This window comes from Melopsittacus undulatus, chromosome 1 (genome assembly GCF_012275295.1).
Source record: "Melopsittacus undulatus isolate bMelUnd1 chromosome 1, bMelUnd1.mat.Z, whole genome shotgun sequence".
NCBI classification, from domain to species: domain Eukaryota; kingdom Metazoa; phylum Chordata; class Aves; order Psittaciformes; family Psittaculidae; genus Melopsittacus; species Melopsittacus undulatus.
This window is the reverse complement of record NC_047527.1, coordinates 39,767,811-39,791,218: the sequence shown is the minus strand read 5'-3', so window position 1 is coordinate 39,791,218 and position 23,408 is coordinate 39,767,811. Positions and strand designations below refer to the sequence as shown.

The 23,408-nt window shown below is 42.9% G+C and overlaps 2 protein-coding genes and 1 non-coding gene across 3 annotated transcripts; all 3 read right to left on the bottom strand.

Moving 5' to 3' along the window:
• Window positions 1–1,584: 1,584 nt before the first annotated feature.
• RPS20 (ribosomal protein S20) lies at window positions 1,585–4,312 on the bottom strand. The gene is made up of 4 exons (XM_005152536.3): window positions 4,153–4,312; window positions 3,094–3,193; window positions 2,192–2,265; window positions 1,585–1,808 (listed from the first exon to the last, which is right to left on the bottom strand). Exons 1-4 carry the CDS (start codon window positions 4,153–4,155, stop codon window positions 1,626–1,628), a joined length of 360 nt encoding a protein of 119 aa, XP_005152593.1. The 5' UTR covers window positions 4,156–4,312; the 3' UTR covers window positions 1,585–1,625.
• LOC115947118 (small nucleolar RNA U54) lies at window positions 2,342–2,406 on the bottom strand. Its single transcript, XR_004081078.2, has one exon. It is a non-coding gene; the product is annotated as a small nucleolar RNA U54 (small nucleolar RNA).
• A 17,818-nt stretch (window positions 4,313–22,130) lies between the features above and the next one.
• MOS (MOS proto-oncogene, serine/threonine kinase) lies at window positions 22,131–23,177 on the bottom strand. Its single transcript, XM_013129967.2, has one exon. It carries the CDS (start codon window positions 23,175–23,177, stop codon window positions 22,131–22,133), a length of 1,047 nt encoding a protein of 348 aa, XP_012985421.2.
• Between the last annotated feature and the right edge of the window lie 231 nt (window positions 23,178–23,408).

Sequence of the window (23,408 nt, the reverse complement as noted above, 5' to 3'; positions counted from 1 at the left end):
ACAGAGCCTCAGCCCGGGAGCCGCTTACACACGGGAGCGGCACAGACGAGGAGAACCCAGCCGGGCAGCCCCGCGGTGGCAGCGGTACCGGACCGGGCCTGGCCTCAGCGCCGAGCACACAGAGCCTCCCGGCGAGACCCGCGGCTCCCACAGCCACTACCCTGCCGGCCGCGGGAGCATTTGAGCGGCTGAAGGCGGGCGCTGATTGGCCGAACGGGAGCGGCGGGGTGGAGCGACGGTGACGGACACGCGGGGGCAGGCACAAAACGCGCTTCCTCAGAACGCCCGGCAGGGGGCGCCGCTGCACAGCGCAAAGCAGCCGCGGAGCAGCTGGCATCGGTGTGGGCGGGGGGGTAACGGGGGACGTGGACGGGACTGCACTGCACACGGGCTCTGCAGGGTGTGCTGCCGGCACAGGGCTCATCTGTGCGGTTGTATGAAGGTACAGGGGTGAAAAAACAGAACCAGGAAACAAAGGGGTTTGAACGAAGGAAAGCAGCGGCAGCAGCATCTTAGCATCCAGAGCAGCGTCTCCCCTGACTGAGCGTGTGCCGTGGGGGAAGACACTGATACATAAATATTTCCATCAAAATAGTTATATAAAGTTATATGCATTGTGGAACCGCTTCAACACCACCCGGTATTGTCATGAGCTTAAGCACAAAACAAGTAAACTGCAAAACGCTCAGATTACACGAAGGCAGAACTGGGGCAGGTCAAGCAAAGGGCTTACTCCGGGGGCGGGGGGGGCCTTATCACCTCAACCAGCAAATGGCCTGCTGCTCCAGTAGAACGCAGTCTTCATGTATGAGACTATCTATTCTGGGAGTAGGGAGTTTTATTTCTGCATTGCACAAGACCCAGACACAAAGGCAAAGTTGGATATCTCTATGAGCAATATAGAGGCAGATAAAAAGATACTCAAAACACTGAGGAAATCTTGCTTTTGAAAGACGCACAGCTGCTCCAAGAACATAATGAGACTTCAGGTCATTAGATGTGTTTAAGGAACACTGTGTAAATTGTAACCAAAGCCAACTATAAGCCAACAAAACCCTATTTCATAGCAATAGGTTTTGATCAACAGGAAAGACCAAAGACAGAAAGGGTATTAAAATCAGCCAGCCCTCTTCAGATCCCTCCAAGTACTTTCAGACAGGCCACTGGGTTAAGCAGAGGGAAGACTACTTGGGTGAAAGTCAATAGCTTACACAGAAAAGTCAGCCAGCCTCAGCTAGCAACACTTATAGTGTTGTTTGCCGTCTTATCTCCTTAATCTGCCTGGTGTCACAAAGTCAGGTTCTTCCCATGCTTTTCAGAGCACCCCATAAATACAAGGAAGTTAAAAACTAAGCATAGAAGCATTTATCAGGCAGGTCACAGTTATACTAACAGAAACTGGCCTTCAGGGACACACAGATTTTTTCTCTGCTTAGAGAAAATGATGTCAAAGTTTCATCTTCCTGATGTTTCCAACTGGTATACTCTTCCTCACACAGCATTTTATGACCTGTTGTTGTTCTTCATGAAAATCATCATGGGGCTACCCAAGACTCTTGGCACGCACACGAAAACAAACAGTGATAAAAATTTGTAAATCAACTTTATTCAGTGATGACCATCATTTAGGCATCAGCAATAGTAACTTCAACTTCTACACCTGGCTCGATGCTGATGGAAGTGATCTGCTTCACGATTTCAGAAGGGCTGTGTAAGTCAATAAGCCGCTTATGGATACGCATCTGGAAACGATCCCAGGTCTTGGAACCTTCACCACAAGGTGTCTTCCTGGTAGTGATTCGCAGAGTCTGAGGAAGAATCGTAAGTACAGGGTGCTGAGTTGATGCATACAGAAGACTAATCTATAATCAAATCAATCCACTTAATAATGCTATCTGACATCAATGTCATTGTAAGGTTACTTATGTTCTACTCATGTTAACACTCCTTCCCTATATTCAATTTCATTAAAAAAAAAAAAACAAAACCCAATCTTGATTAAAATAAATTGAAGAGCAGAAAAGCCCCTTCCATATTCAACATGTTTTGCACTAAGCAGTTGCCCCAAGTGTCAAAGTAATTTGTGAAGTCATTACCTGTTTACATGGAGTCACTCTCAATTTTTAATGTTGTATGTGCATACTTGCAGAAAACCCCAAAACTTTTAAGACAGGAAAATAACATCAAGTACCTTGGTGGGCATGCGAACAGGTCCTTTCACCTTCAGGTTCTTTTCCTTAGCACCTCTGATCAAGTCAGCACAGACTGGGAAAAAAAAATACAAAATAGCTCAGGTGTGTATTTTTCCCCTGTTTTTTTTAAGTGAAGATTCCAAAGAAGATGTTGGCTCAGAATAGCGTATAAAGTGATCACTGGCATTCAATTGAAGGGTCATCCTCACAGCCAACCACATACAAGTAGAAGAGTGACACCATGGTAAAGCAGTCACATTACAACAGTAGGCAAAAGCCACTACCACACATTTAAGCTGTACTTAAGCTATTACCAGCCTGAAGACCCTGCACCAAACAGTCATTTGTGTACAAAATGACTTACATTACATGATTACAACACTGGCAAAGCCAGACCGTAAACAAGATTAAATAATTTCTTAAGGAGTACTTAACTTCTACACTAAACTTCTCAACAACAGTGACAAAATGCCAGTCAACAAACTGGTGCCTGTCAGTTCTAATAAATTCAAACAGTGACAACTGAAACCCCCACAAGAAATAAAAGGAAGAAGCTGCACTCTATTATATTAGTCATTGTGACATTTAGTTTCCAGCATTATGAAAGCCCCAACACTAGCTTCTGTTGAAAATTAAATAAGGATCTCTCATCAATGTATGAAGCACTCTGGGTTGACTTTGTGAGTCAAGTCACCTACAAGCAGGCAAATACCAACAGCTCTAAAGACAGCTGGTGCAAATACACTCTTGTTTTGTAACACATTGTATACCCTGCCCATGGCAGAGAGGTTAGAACTAGATGATCTTACAGTCCTTTCCAACCTAAACCATTGTATGATTCCATACATATCACTCATTGCTTAATAAGCTCCCCCAATTAAAAACCAAAACTATCACTCACCCTTCTCAAGTGATTTTACATTGCGACTTGTCAAAGTAATCCTAATGCGATGAATCGCTACCTCTTGTTCCACAGGTGCTTTGCCAGTATCTTTAAACGCCTGAAACATTGAAGTTACAAACATCAGACACTACAGTCAACGCCAAACAACACTACCTGCAGCCTCTTAAAAACTGACTTTCAGAATGCAAAGAACAATGTACACTCTGGGACTATTCTACTCCACTAACTAGATGGCATATCTGAGGAGCATGGTGGCATGGAAGAAGTAGTGGGAAGAGTAAGGAAGATCCAAGTCCTTACTGCTCTGAGGAAAACCAGTGGTTTTAGTGTCTAACTGCATCTCACAGTGGGAACTGCAAGAACACCCCTCCCTGGTTTGCCTCTATACAGCCGGCTACCCAGTCACGAATAAGTAACATACATTTCAGATTTCACATATCTTACAACTCCACCTCGCCACGAATTAAGTAGCAACGACATAAACAAACCAGCAACAAATGGATCTGCCGGAAAGAGTAATCCTGGCCACTACAGGCAACTGATTTGAGGAGCTTATACAATTAAACCTTTGCAAGTGTGTTAATGTAGGGTAGGGGAATAGAAGTGAAAATACGGAGAAAATAAGTTTTATAAAGCTGTGGATGCACTATGCTGTTTCTCACACTGACGAGGTACTGCCCGCAGTACTAACTGACACACCTTCCTCTAACAGAGCCCAGGTTTTAGGGCGAACGCATGCGGCCCGTCACCACCGCTCACGCCGGGCTGCGGCCGCTCCTCTCCACCCGCAGGCAGCCGCCCGGCTCCCGGATAGGAGGTAAAGCTCAGGGCCGGCCCGGGCTCCCACCATCCTTACACAGACCCCCGCCCGCCAGAGGCTCCGTGAGCCGCCTCCGCCGTGGAGGATTCCTCCCAGGCTCCGGAGTCCTGCCCTGGCGCCGAAGCTCGGGCGCGGCCGAGGGCCGGCAGCGGCGGGCGCACACGCGGTGGCCCGGGCCTGCTGGCTGCGAGAGACTGCGGCCCTTCTACCGCTCCCCCGCACCCCCAGCACCTCACCATAGCGGCAGCAGGGCCTTCCTGGCCGACTTATTCCCGGGCGGCAAGGGGTGGTGCGGGCCCAGCGAACAGCGGTGAGCCAGGAAGCTGCGGCGCGGAGAGAGGAGGCCAAGGCGGACGCGGGGCGCTTATATAGAGAGCGGCCCGCCTCCATCCGGGAGCTGTGGGACCTTTCACCCGCCCAGCCGCGGCCCGGAAGCGCTGGGGGAGGGATGTTGGGGTAGCTCAGTCTCTCGTGTCGGGCTGCAGTGGGTTTTGGGGTGCCAGTCGCAGTGTCGGCAGTGAGAGGAGAAGGGCTTGGAGCGGCGGAGAGGGGCAGAGCTCAGCTCCTCTCCGGGCCCCATGGCGGTTTGTGCCGAGTGAGCAGGGGCGTCTGCGCTGCTGCCGCGCCACCCACACTGGGCTCAGCCCGCACTCCGTGGGTCCTAGCGCCGTCCCGTCCCTCGCCGCAGCATCCTGAGCGGCTGGTTGCTTCTGTCAGGAGGTTTGGGCTTTCTTATGGGAGAAGTACCGGGATTTGATACAGCCGGTCTTCAGTGCTTACAGTCGTAGAGAGTCCGTCCCTATCTAAGCCTTTATTTTCTCATTTGTTTTTGTTTTCTTTCAATCATTTTTACTGAAAGTGGAGGTGAGGGTACAAAAGCTTGAAGTAAAAGTGCTGGTTTCATGTTTAAGACCTTAATCACAGAATGGTTTGGGTTGAAAAGAACCTTAAAGCAAGTTCAGTTAGGACCCCCTGCTACAGACAGGGGCACCTTTCACTAGACCAGGTTGGTCAAAGCCGCATCCAGCCTGCCCTCGAACACTGCCAGAGATGGAGCAGCTGCAGCTTCTCTGCACAACCTGTGCCCGTGCCTTACCACTCTCAAAGGAAAGAACTTCCTAATACCTAAACTACCCTTTCAGTTTGAAGCCATCGCCCCTATTTATTGAAGTCCCTTTATTGATTCAGATTAGGCATTGAAGAGATGATTTTTAATGAGAACAGTCATTGATTTGGCCTGGGCACTGATAACGGTCAGACCCAAAACCAGTGTTCTGCTGAGAGCATGCCTGTTCCTAGTTACATCACTACTTGACAGGTTTATTGAACAGGAGAGACAGATGTTACATGTTACAAAATGATGGTCTATGGGAGTGTCACGGTGATTCTCTTTTAAAAATAATGTTTTAATTCTAGTTTGGAGGTTTGTCCATTAACGATAACATGTGTAATGTTACCAAAACTACTGCCACCTTTGGAAGCTTTGTACTTACTACAGTTATTCAGAAAAGCCTGCTTGGCGTTGTAGTAGGAATTTAATTTGAGCTATCATGCTGCACTTAGTATTTTATTTTTTCCCTACAAAATGTGTTATGTGTCGTCATATGATCCTTAAGCCTCATGTGATGCAGTTAACTTTCTAATGCCAATTATTCAATTTTATGCTCAATTTTATGCTAAATTTTAGGCTTGTTTTGCTCTTGGATCCTTTGTACTTGCTCTTTGAAATACCTGGTTTACTAATAACTTCTTTGGACTAGATGCTATGTTCTGATAAAGCAGTTCCAATAAACATGGATGCAGAAGTTGTCATCCTGTTGCTGCTTCCTGAAATTCAGCCATGTCTTTTGCCAGTGGTGATCAGTACTTCAGCATCTGTTCTGATGATAGTCCTGTTTCTCCAGCTTCTTCCTCCCTGCAATAAGAGCAGCATTTGGTTCTGGTGGTTTGTTTTCTGAGCCATTTAACAATTATATTAACAATTTTGAGCTTGCTTATGCATAATGAACCTGTTTTTGCTCTCTCAGCTATTCCAACTACTTCCTGAGGAAGTTTCCCATCCATAAGTGTTTTATATTTATCACATATATTTATACATGACATCACACTGATCATGCTGAAACACTTAATTTTCCAGTAATCCTGATGGTTCCCAATGGCCATCTTGCTACATTATTTACTTCGAGTTTTTATGAAAGTTCTTAGTAAACTTTATTTCTGGATAAAATACTGAACAGCTTGCTGCCAAGGACTAATTCCTGTGGGATTCAATTAAAAATATGTCTGAGTCCTCACTGACGACACAGACCTGTAATCTCAGTTTTAATTTATTGACTACGAACTCTACGTGCACAACAGTGTCAGTTTGTGTCCTACTGAACAAGTTAATGTGCAGATGTGTTATATCAACGCTGTTCCTATTGTCTATCAAATGTATGCTGTAATTGCATGAGGAAAAGTCAATGTGAAAATATCTTTTCCATACATATAAACTGTGTAATTTAAGCAGAATTTCCTCATTTATTTCTTGTTCCTATATCTAAAAGTCAGGTTGTTGGGGTTTTTTTCCCCCTCAGATTAATGCAAGGTTGACAGTAAGTTCCTGAATTTGTTCCTTTCTTTCTTATTTTTCTAGTATTGGCACCACCTCAATTTTCTTGGAGATTTCTTTTTTTTTTTTTCCTGAGCTTCCCCAGATTTCTCAAAGCTTATGGAAAATCCACATTAACAGCACACAACACTCCTTTGCCAGCTCTTAAAATTCTTGGATGCAAGCTATCTGGAGCTGCTGATTTAAAAACCGCGTTACTTCTGTTCCTACACTTAAGGCTTTCCTTAGCTATTGTTAGAATTTTCTGATCTATGTTGGTTTTCTCCACAAATGCAGAACAGAAGTTTTGTCTGAATTTCCTGCTTTCTATGAAATACACTGTAAACAGTCCTTCACGCTGGTCATATGAGTAAGCATTCATTGTGTATACCTTGACCTCTTGCGTATTTTGTCATTCTTGCCTTCCAATTCATATTTTGTGTTATGCCTGGTTTTCCTTTGGTTACATATTGTTTTTAATGTAGGTTTTGCTCCCCAGCTAATGCTAACTTTAGTTACAAGTTTGTGAGTTTGGATTTACAATACACTGTTGGCATATGCTTTTTAGATTAAGCTTCCGGGACTGTTTTCCTCATGACACGTAATTAAGAAGAAAAACTATTAAGAAGCAAGACATGCTTTTAACATGACTTAGGCTGTAGCAGAAACAATTTAATAGCTAATTTCATGATTTAACATGCACAATATTCTTCTGTGTGCATTCGTGACACCTTCTGGTTTTGTTTTTATAGGTAACTGGCTTTTTTATTCTTTCCTTGACCAGTTTATCCTTTAGAATGTCCTGAGTAATTAACTGAGTATTTTGTTATTCCATATATTTTCCACAAGCTTATAGTAAAGCCAGTTAGATTCAATTTATGATTCCAAATTAGTAATTCAGTTCCTATTAATTAAAAAAATGTAAGTGTAGGGAATTAGGTTCATGTCAGGTTTCTGGTCCTTTGCTTAGTTTTAGCCTGATCATCTTTACTTGTGCTAAATTAATGGTCACCTGATTCTTTAACTACTTGATGCCATTGCATTTAACTTGCTAAGTTTTGCCTGGGAAGCTTTAGTGCTTTGGTTTTTGTTTGTTTTCTCCTCTGTGACAGGCTAAATGATAGTTTTACCTAGAAACAATGTCATTAATGTTCTACAAATCTATCCCATTTAGTCTAGATGTCAGTTAACCTTTTGTCTGCCTTTGTTCGTGTGCCAAAAAAAGGTATTTAAGGAGATCTGCCAGATGTTTTTGTAGTGCTTGAGTGGTCATAATTTAAGAGTAGATCCTGGTATGAGTCTACCTATGTGACTGGAGTGTTTACTGAATGAGCACGTACCTGCTGTCACTCAGCACCTCAGTATCACAAGAGCTCGAAACATAGGCTTGTAGTGTCTTCTGCTGAATGCTGAACTCTGATATACCTTTGGATGGTTCAGGAAGGACAGATGTATTCACCCTGGCTTTGCGAATTGGCTTGTAAACACCATTTATTTGTTTTAGTAGATTTATTCTGCTTATTTCATGCAGGTGGCTTGTGGATGGTTTTGGCAGGGCTCACAGTACCTTCCTGAAATCTACTTTGTCATCGGAATTATTTGATGTGGGCAGCTCCCTGGAGCTGTGTTACGCCAGCTTCGTGCCTCTAGGCTTTCCTTTCAATGGTGATTATATTGCCAAAATATATTTCTGTTTACTTGTAAATCACTTCTTCTCCAAGGTATTTGAGATCTCAGCACACTTCTAAAGGTTTTGCTTGAACTTCTGGTCATAAAATACCTGTGAAGCAGGGTCATACTCAAGGCTTTTCAGGAAATAGTCAGTAGGTGGTGGAATATCTAAACCGGTTAGCAGCAATCCAATGAAGGCTATTCTCAAGCCTTTTAAGAAAGGTTTCAGCATCTGGTTGGTCTTAATTGTAGGTATCTGATGATCCTCTTGTGTTAACTTGAAGTTACACAGTTGTAGTATGTCTCAGAACTCTCCTCCAAGTTCTTTGTTCAGTAGTTAGGTATTGCCTGTTAATATCCCTTTGACCCGTCTAGGATCTGAACATCTGTATTTATTGCATCTACAGGTACCTCAGCTGTTGAAACTTCAAGAAAACCCACTGGAACTGAAAATAGCCCCTTTTCAAAGATCAATTTGTGTAGCTGTGTAGTTGTAACTGGGAACTAATGTTCTCTGCAGGTAGCAGCGGGACAGAATGCAGACTGCATGAGCACCAGTCTGCAGCTGGAGTTCTCATTCCACACCTAGCCTGTCCATCTTAAGTTTTGTCAATTTTCATGCCAATTCTGGCATAAAGCTTACCATATAAAAATGTACACCCCCATCAAAATGCTGAGCTCTCTTTAACTTGAAAATTGCTCATGTAACCATGGAGTACATGAACTCGGGAAAAGAGCAATTGTGCTTTGATGGAGTCCTTTACTGTTGACAGAAGTTGTTGCAGATATTGATTGTTCAGTAACTTTTTCAAGTGGGCAGCATGAACTTCATAGTTTTCACCACAAACTCTTTCCTTCTTGTCCTGGGTTCAGCAGTAGCAGTCATTTTTCTCCTTCTTAGTAGTTTAAACCACAACACTTCTAAATATGTACTTTATACCTGAGGGATAGTCCACTTGGCTTCTAATGCAATTGACCTGGTTAGAGCAAAAATTCACCTTTGTTGATCTGTTTTGTCTTGTTCTTCTGACACAAATCACAGTGACAGAAAAAGACATAGTTGCTAATATGCTAGAGCATTTCTGGTGACACCAAATCTGTGATAGATCATTGCAGTGTGCCTTTGAACATTTGGGATTGAAACAGGATTGTACATCTGGACTGTGTTGAGGAGGATGTCATTTGAATTTGTCCTGCCTTAGTTCAGTAAAGATATCTTTTCAAATGGATGAATTATGTCTTCTATGCTTGTCTGGGAGAATATTTGTTGCTTCTCCACTCCTTGCTCTGCAGATGTGATGCTTCTGTCAGATCTGTAATAATGAAGCAGCAACTTTTTGCAGACAATAACTGCAACTCAGAGTCTTGACAGCACTGGGGCAGTTTAGTGATTAGAGACATGAAATTTGCCAGGAATCAGTGAACTATATATTGTGGATCAATATCAGCAATACAACAGAAATCACTGTACTAGATGCTTACAAAGTGTTAAAAAGCACCTACAAATTTCTTACACACCCTTCTACAGCTGATCCCACCTATTCACACAGTTCTTATACACATCCTTTCTCCTGTGAGAATCATGGGTTACAAATTCACACTTTCATTTTTGGGAGTGCAGATTCCCCTGTTCCTACATCCTTTTTGTTGGAGGCGTGGGCATGCGTACCTGTGCAGCTAATGCACACACCAATGGAAGCGTATCCTGTATGTTCTCACATGTACTCTTGAGCAGCGAGTTCCTACTGCTGCATCTCATCCTCTCATCCCTTTGCCTGTACAGGGCAACTCCAGACCATGTCGGATGGTGAGGATGCTGTCATGCTTTAGAAGTAAAAACACCTGCTGCTCCCACCCCAGGGTTTCTAACAACAATCACAAATTCTCATGCTGCTTTTCAAGCCTTTAAAGACTCTCAGAAATCTAATCCCCTGGTTACTGTTTAATCTTAAGCAAGCTTTGTTATTGTTAATATCCTCTTAGTGTTATCAGGTTTGGGGCAAACATCCTCTCAGAATATGCTGGTTTGGGTATTCTGTTCGCACACACTATTTACCCTCACATTCCTACTGTACCATCTGTTGTTATCTAGGCTATGTTACCAAGAGGGGAGCACACAATTCCTGTGCAAAACTCACACCAGCATCAGTCCAGTGAAAGCAGAACTAGTGGACACACACAAAAAAACCCTGTGGTTTTGCATCCAGTTTTTATTTTGGGAATCACCTTGGAAGGCTTCATGTGTGGAAAGTTTAATGAAGTATAAAAAATTAATTCCAAGCTACTGGATTCTCTCCAGTCCAGATTTGGCCACTTGAGGCAGCACTGCTTGGCACTGTTTGTTCTGATCGGTTTCACTTTGCAAAAACAGACACTCGAAGAAGACTGCAATAGTTTGTAGCACATGTTGAAAAGTTGCATCTACTCCAGTAATATCAGTGAGACTGTTTGAACACAGCAAGCTGTGCTAACAGCTGCATTGGAAATGGCTTCCAGGATGCTGGTTGGCTTGCTACGCTTACCTGGCTGGCTTCTCTGTGAACACTTTGTCCTTGGGGGGTTTAGGAGCTAGGGGTGAATGCCAGTGTGTGCAAACTCCCACAGTACTGTGCTAATAAAGACTCTGGAGTTGTCTTTCCTCCTGATGTCTGCCTCCTGCAAAGACTCTGTGGGAAGCTACCAGCAGTGGAATTTTGGCATGGTTGGATGTCTGTCCTTGAGGAAGAAAATGCTGATTAATCTTACAGCAATTATGTTTACCAATACACGTACTCCACATGGATTTTTGCCCATGACCCTCTGCTCTGTTTGGGTTTTAGATCCCAGTTATGAAGTCACTGATCATGTTTTTTTCTTCCACAGACCAGTTTAATCTAATCTAATTCTTTGTCGAGACAGGGTAGGAGGGAATTGTTTCACAGTCCTTGTGCTGCCTCTCTGTCATGGAGCAGGGATAATTTAGGGAATGATCCTGACCGGACACTACTTTACAGCTAAAGGAGGAAGTTCTCTGGATGCAGCATTGCTGCATCATGGTTTTGTTGGGTTTTTTTTTCCGAAAAGTTTTTCTTCATCCCATCAAAATTAGTTTCCTCTTTGCAGTGTTCTTGATCCAACCGATTTTCAGATGATGAACATTTCCAAACACAAAATTTAGCAAAGGCTTGCCATAGATGATGAGATTTAAAGCAAGGGGGGATCGCAGTCTTGATGGAACAGGACTGTTAGGGCAGGATATTAGTTGCATCTCACAGTTTTGTCTAGATTACATCCAGGTGTCAGATTGACTTCTGTGGGACTTGTGAAAAAATCCCCTCCCCAACACTGGCATCTGTAAAGAAAGGCTAAAGCCAATTCAGTAACGCTTCTGCTGTTGTGACCTGACCCTCTGTGAAGTAGCCAAGTTAAATTACTCAAAACCTGATAGAAAGAGGAATAATAACATAAAAGTTAGGACCTGGAACTAAAGGAGTTACTGTGCTGTTAAAGATGTGCTTTAGAAACAGGAATTAGTAGCCACTGAGGAAACCATTACACTGTGATTGTTCAGAACAGCTGGTCAGATCTACAATGTCACATGAAAGTGATCCAAGAGGCATCAAGTATTACGAAGTTTTGGTTTCAAAGGGCTCACAGACTTCTCTGGAAAGCTAATGTGGCAAAGTGGCAGCTGCAGTTCACTGCACATCAATTATAAGGTTGCAGTAGGGGGGCAGGAACAACCACTGTAGATTCTGTAGTGTCATTCCATAGGAGACTCAGCACTTCTGTTACGGAGAACAACTTACAGGAGTGAATAGCATATCTATTAAACTCATCTTTCACCTAAATAGATGTCAGAAGTTCCTACTTGTGATGAAAACAGAGCTTGTACATGTCCTTTCATACCAGTGTCTAAAACATCATTGTTACAAATATGGAATGTGGTTGATTATTCTCTCAGGAAATAATATAAAACAGAAAAGTCTTTTTCCCCCCAAAACAATCACTTAAATGTTGTAAGAGCAACTACCTGTAGATGCACATGAATGCACTTCCAACATTCCTACCTCCACACACAGTGAAAACTAGCATCAGGTTTTCCAGACACAGATGAAGGGGAACAGTACTGTCTACAGGTTTAAAACTGAGGAGAATGTAGTATTAGCATTTGCTTCAATTTTTAGGCAAATAAAATGAATTATTGTGGTATATATAGAAGGTGGTTTTGAGCATTGAGCTATGTCCCCTGAAAAAAATCCAGAAATATTAATACTTGTAGTTGTTTCAGCATGATGATCTCATGCTTTTCTTATATATACAAAATGTTAATATTGCTAAGTAATCTTTCAGTAATTAGGACTGTTGGAAGATGTTTCTGAGGGCACCCAGCAGGTACTTGGTTTTATCAATGGCCCCCTTCCCACACCTTAGCAGCAGGTATATTTCCTTTTTGAGAGTCCCTTCATATGTAGAGGTAGATTTGTGTCTCATATACTCTTGAGAGATGTTCCTGGTGTGAGACAGAGCCAGTCACTTTGTTCTGGCAGGCACAAAGGCTCATGCTAATACTTAGGGATTGATTCTTCTCTTTCCTGAAAAAAGAACACCACACCTTTGATATGTGAAATTGAACTTTGTACTCTTAAAATCTTCTATATATAGAAGAAAAATCTTTTCCAATGAAGAATCCATCATTACTTGTGTACTAGTATACATTGATAAACCATTTGTGGTGTTAAAGTATACCACTAGGTAACCATCATCATGATTAGCACATAGTGCAATCATCAAGAACAGAAAGAAAAGAATCTCACAGACAGTTGGGGGGCAGGTAATGGTTTGTAGAGCACTTAAAATTAGCCAGTTTTGCATTTTGATGGGCAGGTGGGATTTGGGAAGGCTGGAAGTGAGGGGAAGGCTATGCTTGTTTAACTAAACAAGACCGGTATGCCCCAATGATAATGGGTGACTGCTCTGAACTGAACCAGTGGTCTTGTCTAATTTTGAGACTAGCTCAAGACCTTAGCTTAAAAGTCACCTGGGTGCCAACAGCCCAGTGAACAGATAGTTCTAGCTCTAGAATAGAGCACAGAAATCCATGTGCCAGCATTAACTTTGTTCTCAGTGAGAGCTTCACTGATTGAAAGGCTTGTAGCATTCAGGTTTGGTTCTGGGGGTTTCTCCTCTATCAATGTTCCTGGCTTTTCTCATTGCCTCCTCCAGCCACCTCCCTTGTGTCCCTGTGCAAATGGCTCTTTCCTACTACCCTTGCTATGATTGCTCAGATAGTGCTAATTTTTATGGTTAGGACCCTTTTCCAAATGCTGTTTGCAATTTAGTACACAACTTTTTAAAAGAACTGTGCATGAAAACTAAAAAATGTAAAGGAAATTGATTTCCTCTGAAGTCAGCTGTTGACAAGAACCATTAATTCATTATTATCAATACTCATTTTCTCCCCTTTAAATTAGAAAACATCTAATAGCAATCATTTCACTCCCAAAAGCTATACAAGGACTGACAACTTTAAGGGAGATCTGGTGAAGTTCTTTTGCTTTCTATGAAAAGAGAAGCTCAGGTGGCACTCACATACTGGCATGTCAGTGCACTGATACAGTCCTTCAGACACTGCGTGTGGCTTTCATGTTATCTGCAAGCCATTTTAATGGAACTGTTAGATAAGAGAAAAACAAGGTTGTGGCCACAGTAAACAATAGGTCTCTAAACTTAGTGTATCATATATATACATATATAGTATTTACTACTGTTAAAAAAAAATAAAGATGCAGCCTCCCTGGCCTATCACTTCTCTTATTTACAGTCAGGTTTTTCCTACCTCTATTCAGAAGCAGCTTTCAGTACTTGTCTCTGGGGCCAGCTTCACTTCTGCCATATCTGAATCAAAACCCACTTGCTGTTTCTGAAGTCAGTGATTGAGAAAAATACATGGCTTGAAAATAAAACTGGTTTTCCTTCTGCCTGTTTTGGGGGGAGGACTTTAAAAAGAGCTGGACATTTACGTTTCCAGTTTGCAGCCTACTTCACTCTTTGTAGCCTGGCACATATGCAGTAGAATATTTATTAAGTTATGAATTACCCTATTATCCCAGGTGCCCTGCAAAGGCAAATGCGATCACCTCCCTGCTCTGCTGAACACTCAGGCTATTGAACCTCAAGCTGGGTAGAGACCGAAACTCAGTCTTGTGCTCAGAGAAGTCCAGAGGCGGATGGTGCCTCTACTGTCAGATTGTCCCATGGCATTCTTAGCTGATGGCAGACTGGGAGAGATGCCAGTAGTCTTTTTTTGTTCCATTTTCCTCCTTTAACTGGTTTTAAGGCTTTTCATCTGACAGGCAGACAAATATTTGGCAGCTGGGTTAACTGAAGCATAGAAAGAGGCTCTTTGAGCACTGCATTAAGGTATTTCCAGCAGATAAATGGCTAAAATACAGTTTAAGTAAAATGTTCAAAGTACAGTTAATTTAAAAAATAACCATTAATTTTCTAGTCCTATTTATATTCTTGTTCTAATGGATGAATTCATAAGCACAGATGCTAAAGCTGCAAAAGTTGATATACAAGTCAAATATCAAGCATGCACTGAAGTCCCAGTGAATTTACAAATATTTGTGGTATACTCTGTAAAACACTGTTTTGTTTTCTATTCTGTAGATATATCTTACCACAGGATATAGAAGACACCCATATGTGCTTACGTCCTCACGCTTCCCATCCTACCCTTCTGTGTTATGGATGTGCCCACCTCCAAGTCACATAGTACTTTTATTATTTGAGGTAGTGGTGGTACCTCTTTCTTTCTGGGGTGAGATAAAGCATGGCACAAAAAAATAAATGGAAAAATAATAACAAAAGTATGAAATAAGTGAGCACAGAAGAAACCTCTGAGGAAAGAAAAGCAAACATCGAAACAAACCAGGAGCAAGGTTCCAGAGGCTCCTGGTTGATGGAAAGCCAGAAGCTGTGTCAAGGAGGAACAGATAACTTCCTTGCTTAGTTATCAAATATGTTTAACCACAATGCTCGAAACACCACCCTCCCCCCCTCCCCCAATAAAGAGAGTAGCATAAGAATTGTAGCTTATGCTTAAAAACTTATTATGAAAAATCTGTTGGTATTTCTGTTTGGGAACCAAAGCCACTAAACCTATAGTAAATGAGGAGTAATACAGATAGATTGATATAATTACACTTCCATGCTTTTTCTTCTTCTTTCTCATTCTTCCTAGAAGCTGTACACTACAACTGTGTACTTCCCATGCTCCTAGCCATCTATTCTTGTCTTTCCTCTGATCAGTTAACTGCTAAAGTAATTGCTGCACTTCACAGAACTCAATTGAGCACGTGGATGCTGCTTTTCATCATGAAGAAAGGTATGAAAAACAATACTTGAGCTAAATCCATTTCAGCACTGACCAGTTTTGGCTTTTTGGGGGATTCAGTTTGAATTAGATAAAATTACCTAAAATCTCTTTCTTATCTGCTTCCTGTCAAGTTTTACACAAGTTGCCATTTGAAGGAAAAAAGGAGGTGGGGGGACCTGGAGGTGGTGCATGCCATTTGTTACAAAAAAAAGAAAAAAAGCCTAGAATAAGAGCATTTAATCCATGCTTTCCCTTAGTAGGCAATGTGTAAACAAGAAAATACAAAATATATCACTTTTAACATGGTTAGTATGTCCAGAGCTACTGCTGTCCATGACTAGACATGAGAATGCAGGCACTTTACAGCATCTTCTTTATTTGCCCCTTCTGAAACTAGTAAATGCAGCCATATGTGTTAGTTGGGTTGATGAGAACTAGCTGAAGTTTTCATGCAGGCTATGGTTACCCCAGACTGGTATGAGGCAGGAGCTCAACCCGGTTTTCAATGATTAGTGTTAACTGTTGTCAGTGCTGCAGAGGTGGAAGTTTGAAAGGCAGCTTGTGCTACTTATGGACAGAGAACATGAAATCAGAAAACTAACTCACCTTGAGAACATGGCCCCTGGAACATGGGATCCTACATGAAATGGCACTTAAGTTCCTGCTATAAAAAAAACAACCAAGCCACCAAACAAACCTAAATACAGCAATTATTTATTTCCAATTAAAATAATAATATGAAGCTGTGGAACTTAGTTGATGACACAAGAGATCTGACATTTGCCAGCTGGGATAAAGGAGGTTTTGTTCCTTCCTAAGAACACAGTCAAGGTGCACTGTTGCTTTTATTTGAGGAGGTTCAGCCTCTTCGTAGCATCACATAACTCATGCTCTGAATAGAGCATACCTGCATGGCAGAGGGCTGGAGGGCACAGCCCAAAGATTTATTACAATACCACTGTGCCTACACTTACACTAATTCTGCAACATATGAATCTGTGCAATACCAGATCTCATACTTCCAAATTTGCTAGATCCTTCAGAGCCCAAAAGGACATGAATGCTAGTTCAGCTTTTCAAATTCCTTATGCTTTCATATATACCCTGCCAAAGCATTTAGTCCAGAGAAAGAAAAAGTGATGTCCCTTTTTATATTAGGTTGTCTGGCTGATTGGAGCAGCCATACAAAGGACCCTCAGCACTGGCTTCACAGAGTTTCATGCTCAGAAAGCATACCAAGATGTTGATAAATTGCAATTACCAGATTGTGGCACTTCCTCCAGGTCTTCAGTACATCTTCTGTTCAGGCTGATCAAGCTGCCTGTGATCAGTTCCACGAATGAAGAGAATAAATAAACTAGGTATGAGTAGCCCTTAAGGTTTATCCTGACTTAGAGCCACATCTTGCTAACCATCTGGAACTGTGCTGCACACATATGAGTGGGGAAGGAGAGATAAAGAACAAAACTAGCTTATAGAGTTGCGAGAAAATATGGGTGAACAGAATCCTGTAAGAGATATAATGCAATTGTCAGCAGGTGCTCTGTTAGCATCATGTACTTCTGCTAACCTTTTATCTAGAGGGGTGCAAGTGTGATGAAGTCAAAGAGCAACGTGCTGCTACACTCATTAGCTTTTGTGCCAGCTTTAGAAGCAAGAAGGCATCTTTTAAAAACCTGAAGCTGAGTCCAGATGAAGAAAACGGAAAGGATAAAACTCTGGTGGATTAAATATAAAACTAAATGGAAGAAAACTTCAAGGAACTAAAATAACTCCCTGATTTACAGTTTTCAGAATATAAAGAACAAGGAATCTGTCAGCCCTCTCTGGTGGATCCACCAGTGTCAGGTTTTTGAAAGAGAAAAAACCAAAACGAAACCAAATCATTGAAACTTGTTCCCCCCATAAATAACAAAGCCATTGCAAAGAATCAAAGTGTGTTCCTTGCATGTGTATTGTACCTGGAGGAAACACAAAAAAGGCTCATGCTAGAAACACTTCTGTGGGAGAACTCAGGAGAGGTCTGGAATTCAAGCATCTATAAATGTTATTATATTTGCAGAACTTTTGTGGTTGGAGGGGACCCTTAGAGATTGTCTAGTCCAGGCTCCTGTTAGAGTAGGGTCTGAGCAGCTTGCTCAGTACTGTGTGCAGCTGGGTTCTGAGTATCTCCACGGATGAAGATACCCCAGTCTTTCTGGGCAACCAGTGTTTGACCATCCTCAGAGTAAACATTTTTTCTCTTGCACTTAAATGGAGTTTCCTGTCTCAGTTTGTCTCCATTGCATCTTGTCATGGCACTGGGCACTACTGAGAAGATACTGGCTCCATAGTTACTGCCTCTATCAGTATTTATATAAACTGATAAGATCCCCTGGAGCTTTCTCTTTCCAGGCTGAACAGTCCCATCTCTTAGCCTCTCCTCACATGGAGAGGTTTCCATCCCACAATCAGCTTAATGGCCCTTCACTGCACTCCTGGTCCAGTACATCCATGACTTTCTTGTTCCGGCAGAATCCCAAGGTGGCCACAGCGCTCCAGATGTGCCTCAGCAGGTCTGAGTGGGAAGAGGGGAACGATCTCTTCCGGCAGCGCTGGCAGCACCCCTTGTAGCGCACCCCGGGATGCTGTTGGCCACCTTCGCCGCAAGGGCGCATTGCTGGCTCATGTTCAACTTGGTGCCTGCCCGGAGCTCCCCGTCCTTTCCTGCCAAGCTGCCTTCCAGCCGATCTGCCCCCAGCCCGTGCCGCAGCATAGCGTTACCTGGCACTCCATCAGGTGCCAGGCTTTGCAGCTCCCTGCACTGATTCCCATCAGCAGGTTTCTCCAGTTTGGTCAGGTCCCTATGAACACAGCAGAACCATCTGTGGTACTGACCACTCCAACCAAGTCCGTACTGTCTGTGAGCTTGCTCAGGGTGCACTCTGCCCCACCATCCAGGCACTTAAAGGAGATGTTAACTTGTGCTGGGACCACTGTCAATCTCTGGGGTACACCACTAGTGACTGGTCTCCCACTGGACTTCATGACACTGGTCACAACCCTCTGAGTCCAGCAGCTCAGCAAGTTCTCAGTTTTCACTGTCTACCCTGTACTTCATCAGTTTCTCTACAAAGATGCAATGGGGAATGGTGCCAAAAGCCACACTAAGGTCAAGATAAGCAACAGCCATTTCTCTCCCCTTGTCCAGCAACCAGTAATCTCATCACAGAAGGCTACCATGTTGGTCAAACACGACTTCCTCTTCACAAATCTGCCCTGACTACTCCCAGTCACCTTTTTGTCATTTGTATGTTTGGCAATGGTTTCCAGGATGATTTGTCCCACCACTTCCCATGGGATTTAGGTGAGGTTGAATGGCTTGAAGTTTTCTAAATCCTCTGTTCTGGCCATCTTGCAGACGTCAGTTAGATTTGATTTCTTCCAATCCTCAGGAATCTCTCCTGACTACCATGACCTTCCAAAGTTCATCAATAGTGGCCTCAAAGTGACATCAGCAACCTCTGTCAGTATTCATGAGTGCATCCCATCAGATCCCATGAACTTAGGTATGTGCCATTTGTTTGGATGTTCCCTAACCTAACCCTCACTACCAGCAGTCAGTCTTCCGTGCTCCAGACTTCCCACTGGTCTCTCAACCCCTGCATGTTTATTTGTTATGCTTCAGTTTAACCAGGAGCAAATTTTTTATCCTTGCAAGTATTCTGCCACCTCTGCCTGATTTTCTGCTCATCGGGATGTACCTATCTCGAGCTTTTAGAAGGTAGCCCTTGACTGTGAACCAGGTATCCTGAAGCTCTCTCTGTCCAGGACCATAGCCCATGAAGCTCTTTAAAAAAAACTCTTTCCTAGTTGCATGGTTGACATATATTGCTAATACCGCTTTGCTTGGAAGGAGATGAGCTGTGTTGAATTGTGTTGGAATTCTTTAGGAGCACAAACAGCATGCAGATAAGATGCTGATATGTTTGCTCCCTTTGGATTTCCAGAGGTACTCAAAAATTCCTTCACTGAAAACTTTTAAAGGTACTCAGCAGCCATGTTTAGGAGAGAAAATCCTGGGCTGGATAAGTCAAAAGGTAGGAGCAGAGTGTAAAAGTGGCAGTTTTCTCTACTAGAAGTGCCCACTGGTGTTTCACAGGGTCATGTGTGGCTCAGCACATCCACAAATGAAGTGCAAGAGGGTGAGCCACAATTTAACCCCACCGTCAGCAAATTTGTTTATTTAGGATGTGAGTGCAAGGGCCAGCTACAAACTGGCAGGAGGAAATTCAAGGTAGGTTGATGTAAAGTGAGGCAAACAGGCAAAATAATCTTTATCACGTAAAACTATGGATTCTTTATCACGTAAAACTATGGATTCTGAGCCATCTGGCCTGAGATGTTTCTTGATTAGAATTAACTCAAAGCTCATCAGCAACCAAAAAGAAGCATATCAAATCTTTGCAGATGCTAAAGAATAGAAAACATCTTTATGACAGCAGGTTATGTTGTGCCTATATTGAGAGCTGTGCAGAGTTCTTACTCCTGTTCAAAAGAGAGCCCGGTAAAACTGACACACACCTGCAGAGCTGATTTCACCTTCAAGAGCAGGTCTTGGCCATCCAGTATTCTTCTGTCAAGTATAACAGAGAATTTGAAGGGTGCTTGATTTTTCAGAGAGTCTCAAGTAGCACTTACTGATACTAAAGTATCATCAAGCACAATAGCAAGTTCCTAGCAGTTTAAGCAACAAGCTACCTAGACTGGCAAAATAAATACAACACATAAGTATCTAGAACTACTAAAACACTTTAATTCCATTTCTATATTATATTATTTTGAAGACTGGAGAAACATTTTATCGAAGGCTTTATGTTAAGGTGAGGCATGCCAATCTCTTTATCTGACATTTTATCTTACATGCCCTCAGCTAATCATTTTAAAAGTTAACTGGCTTGTTATGATAAGCTTTATAGGAGATTTCTTGTTGTGCAACATTAAAAAACATAAGTTCTTTTCCTATAGCATAATTATTTTGACAGAGAAGAATGCAGGAAACCTATTCCAGAGTTTACCTTGGGTTTTTGATCCCACAGATTACAGTTCCAATTAAGGGGGACAGAAGAGCAAGAAATAGTTAAGCTTAGATATGCTTTATAAACCATTAATTTCAATGGCCAACCCAAATACCATAAAGGCCTACAGAATCATCTCAGATTCACATAGCTGCTCATTTCCAGGATTTCACAGGACTAAGAACAGATGTTTGTCAAAAATCAGGAAATTTGCTTAATTCCTCTGGGATTTTTCTCCAGAATGGAAGCAAGAGAGAGGAAGGGGAAAGAAGTAAAACAATTTGACTGAAACATCACTCACTCTCCTGTGTCAAGAAGTGGAGTCTTTGAACTGAACAGCAATATCAGCTACAGCAGACAGATATTCCTAGCTCCAGATAAGGGTTCAGACCTCAACAGATGTATAATTATCAGTTCTGATAAATCAGGGATCAGAGCTTTTTGCCTCCAGCATTGCCTGCAGCACTTCCTTTCTCAGACACATTACAACCAGGTTAGGAAAGACAGCAGAGAAGACAAACAGTACAGAGTATAGTTCAATAGTGTATGCTTTGAGCACTGGCAGAGGATCGTTATTACTGCTTTAATCAGCTTCCCTTTTCAGTACTTCCAGTATCTTATCTAATACTGACCCATGCATTACACAGGGTGAGTAGCACCCCACCTTACCCCAGTTTAGGAGGTTTTTGTATCTATACATGTCCCTTCATGCTTTCCCAATTACTTTTGGTTTTCTACTCCTCCTGCACCTCCAAAACCTGGGAACTTCCTATTCCACACAAGATACTCTTATAATACTTCAAACTAAATAAAGTTTACAATATACCAACTAGCAAGTTGCAACTCATACACCTGGCAGCACAGAGGTCTCACAAAAGCACAAACTGTTAATGATTGTTCTTAATAGCCTTAGATTGACAAAAATGTCCCTTGCTTAGACAAGTGTATGGGTAGTTCGTATCTTTCATTTCAGAAAGAGCATACTCACTGAGATTAAGTACATCCAAGAACAAGAAGAAAGCCCACTGACATTCTATATTTCTTTTTCTGCATTCATTGATTTGTAATGCATACTCATTCCTTGGTAAAGGCAGAGGAAAAGCTCAAACACACAAACCTAGCAAAGAACTACTCATAGCTGACATTTGGAAATACCAAAAGGCATTAAGTACAAAGAGCTTTCCAGAAGAAGCCCCTTTTTTATACTTATTTGAAAACAACTGTTTCCCTGCACATCCCATTCCCCATATTCTCCCTGAGCAAAGAAGCACACAACAGATCAACCAGAGAAAGCCAGAGCTGCTAATGTCTCGATCCTTGCCTCTATCCCCTTCCATGCTAAAACCCCACAGTTTTGATAAACATGTTTATTTAGAATCTTCTTACAGCAAAACATCAAAACAGTTTTGGTTTTTTTTAAGTATAAAACACAGCACCAAAGCCTTTAGATCACACAGAGGCTAAATCATCATACTCAGAGAAAAGGCAGGGGGAAAGAAGAGGGAACAGCAAAGGAAACAGTCCCTAGTTTTCCTAGAGGCTCTGCTTAAGGGCCGTGAGGCTGGGAAGCAGCTGGGCTGCACTTAGGCGCTCCTCTACATTAGCCTTCCAGCAGCAGCTGATAATGCTCTTCAGTCTCTGTCCCACCGGTGACTCATGGAACACAGCAGCAGCCAGAGAAGGGCGCAAGTTGTAGGCTACCACAGCATAGAGCACGTACTGCCGCTCGCCCAGGTAGGGCTGCTCCCGCATGACGATCTGCCAGAGGGTGATGCCAAACGAGTAGATATCTGCTTTGGCAGTGACCCTCTCGCCCTTGAGGAGCTCAGGGGCACGGTGTGTGTATGTGCCCCCCTGCTGGCAAACATGGGAGCTCTGGGACAAGCCCTCCTCCAGCCTCTGGGAGCACCCAAAGTCTCCAATCTTGCACACTCCCTGCTCAGTGATGAAGACATTTGCAGGCTTCAGGTCCAGGTGCACAATGCCCTGTGCGTGAAGAAAGGCTAAGCCAGTCACAATGTCACAAGAATAGCATACAGTCTCTGCCATGCTGAGGGCCTTCCCTCCACATCCTTCATCATCTTCACCCTGTCCCCACACACCTCCAGTGCCATAGATTACATGGTGCAGGGTGATGTTGCCCACGTACTCCATAATGATGGTGCCCAGGCTGTTCTGGCTGGCTGGGGCACAGGTGCTGGCAGCCATCACACGTACCACATTATTATGCTGTAGCCAGGCAACATTCAGCTCAGCCCAGAAGCTCTGCCGTGATGCCAGCCGGTTTTTGCTGTTCTTCTTCACCTGCTTCACAGCCACAGTGGCACCATGGTAGGTGGCTTTGTAGACAGAACCAAAGCCCCCAGAGCCAAGAGGCTGTAGGAGGCAGAGCTGATCCCAGTCAATGGAGCACCAGGCCAAGCGTGGAGGCAAGCGGCGGCTCCTGATAGATGGAGTTCCTCCCAGGGAGCTCTTCCTGTCTTTGCCAGGGATAACTAAAGGGCTGCTGCAAGGTCGCAAGTCCGCAGATGGGGAAAACTCAAAATGGAGAAAACAATTAAGAGGAATGGGTGATGGCATAATAAGGTGGAGAAAACAACAGGCAGGCGGATTGTCACTAACTGTTTTTGCCTATTAAAACAAAAGACTGAAGTTTCCCTAGCAGAAAGGACTCCAGAGAGCCTTTCAAAGCCTTTTATCCTCTCTTCACCATTCTCCATCCCACCCACCCCCAAGTGAACTGCATCTGTCACAACTAGCTGAACCCAATCAGGCTCACCTGGAAACATTCTCCACCCCTGAAGCAAATCT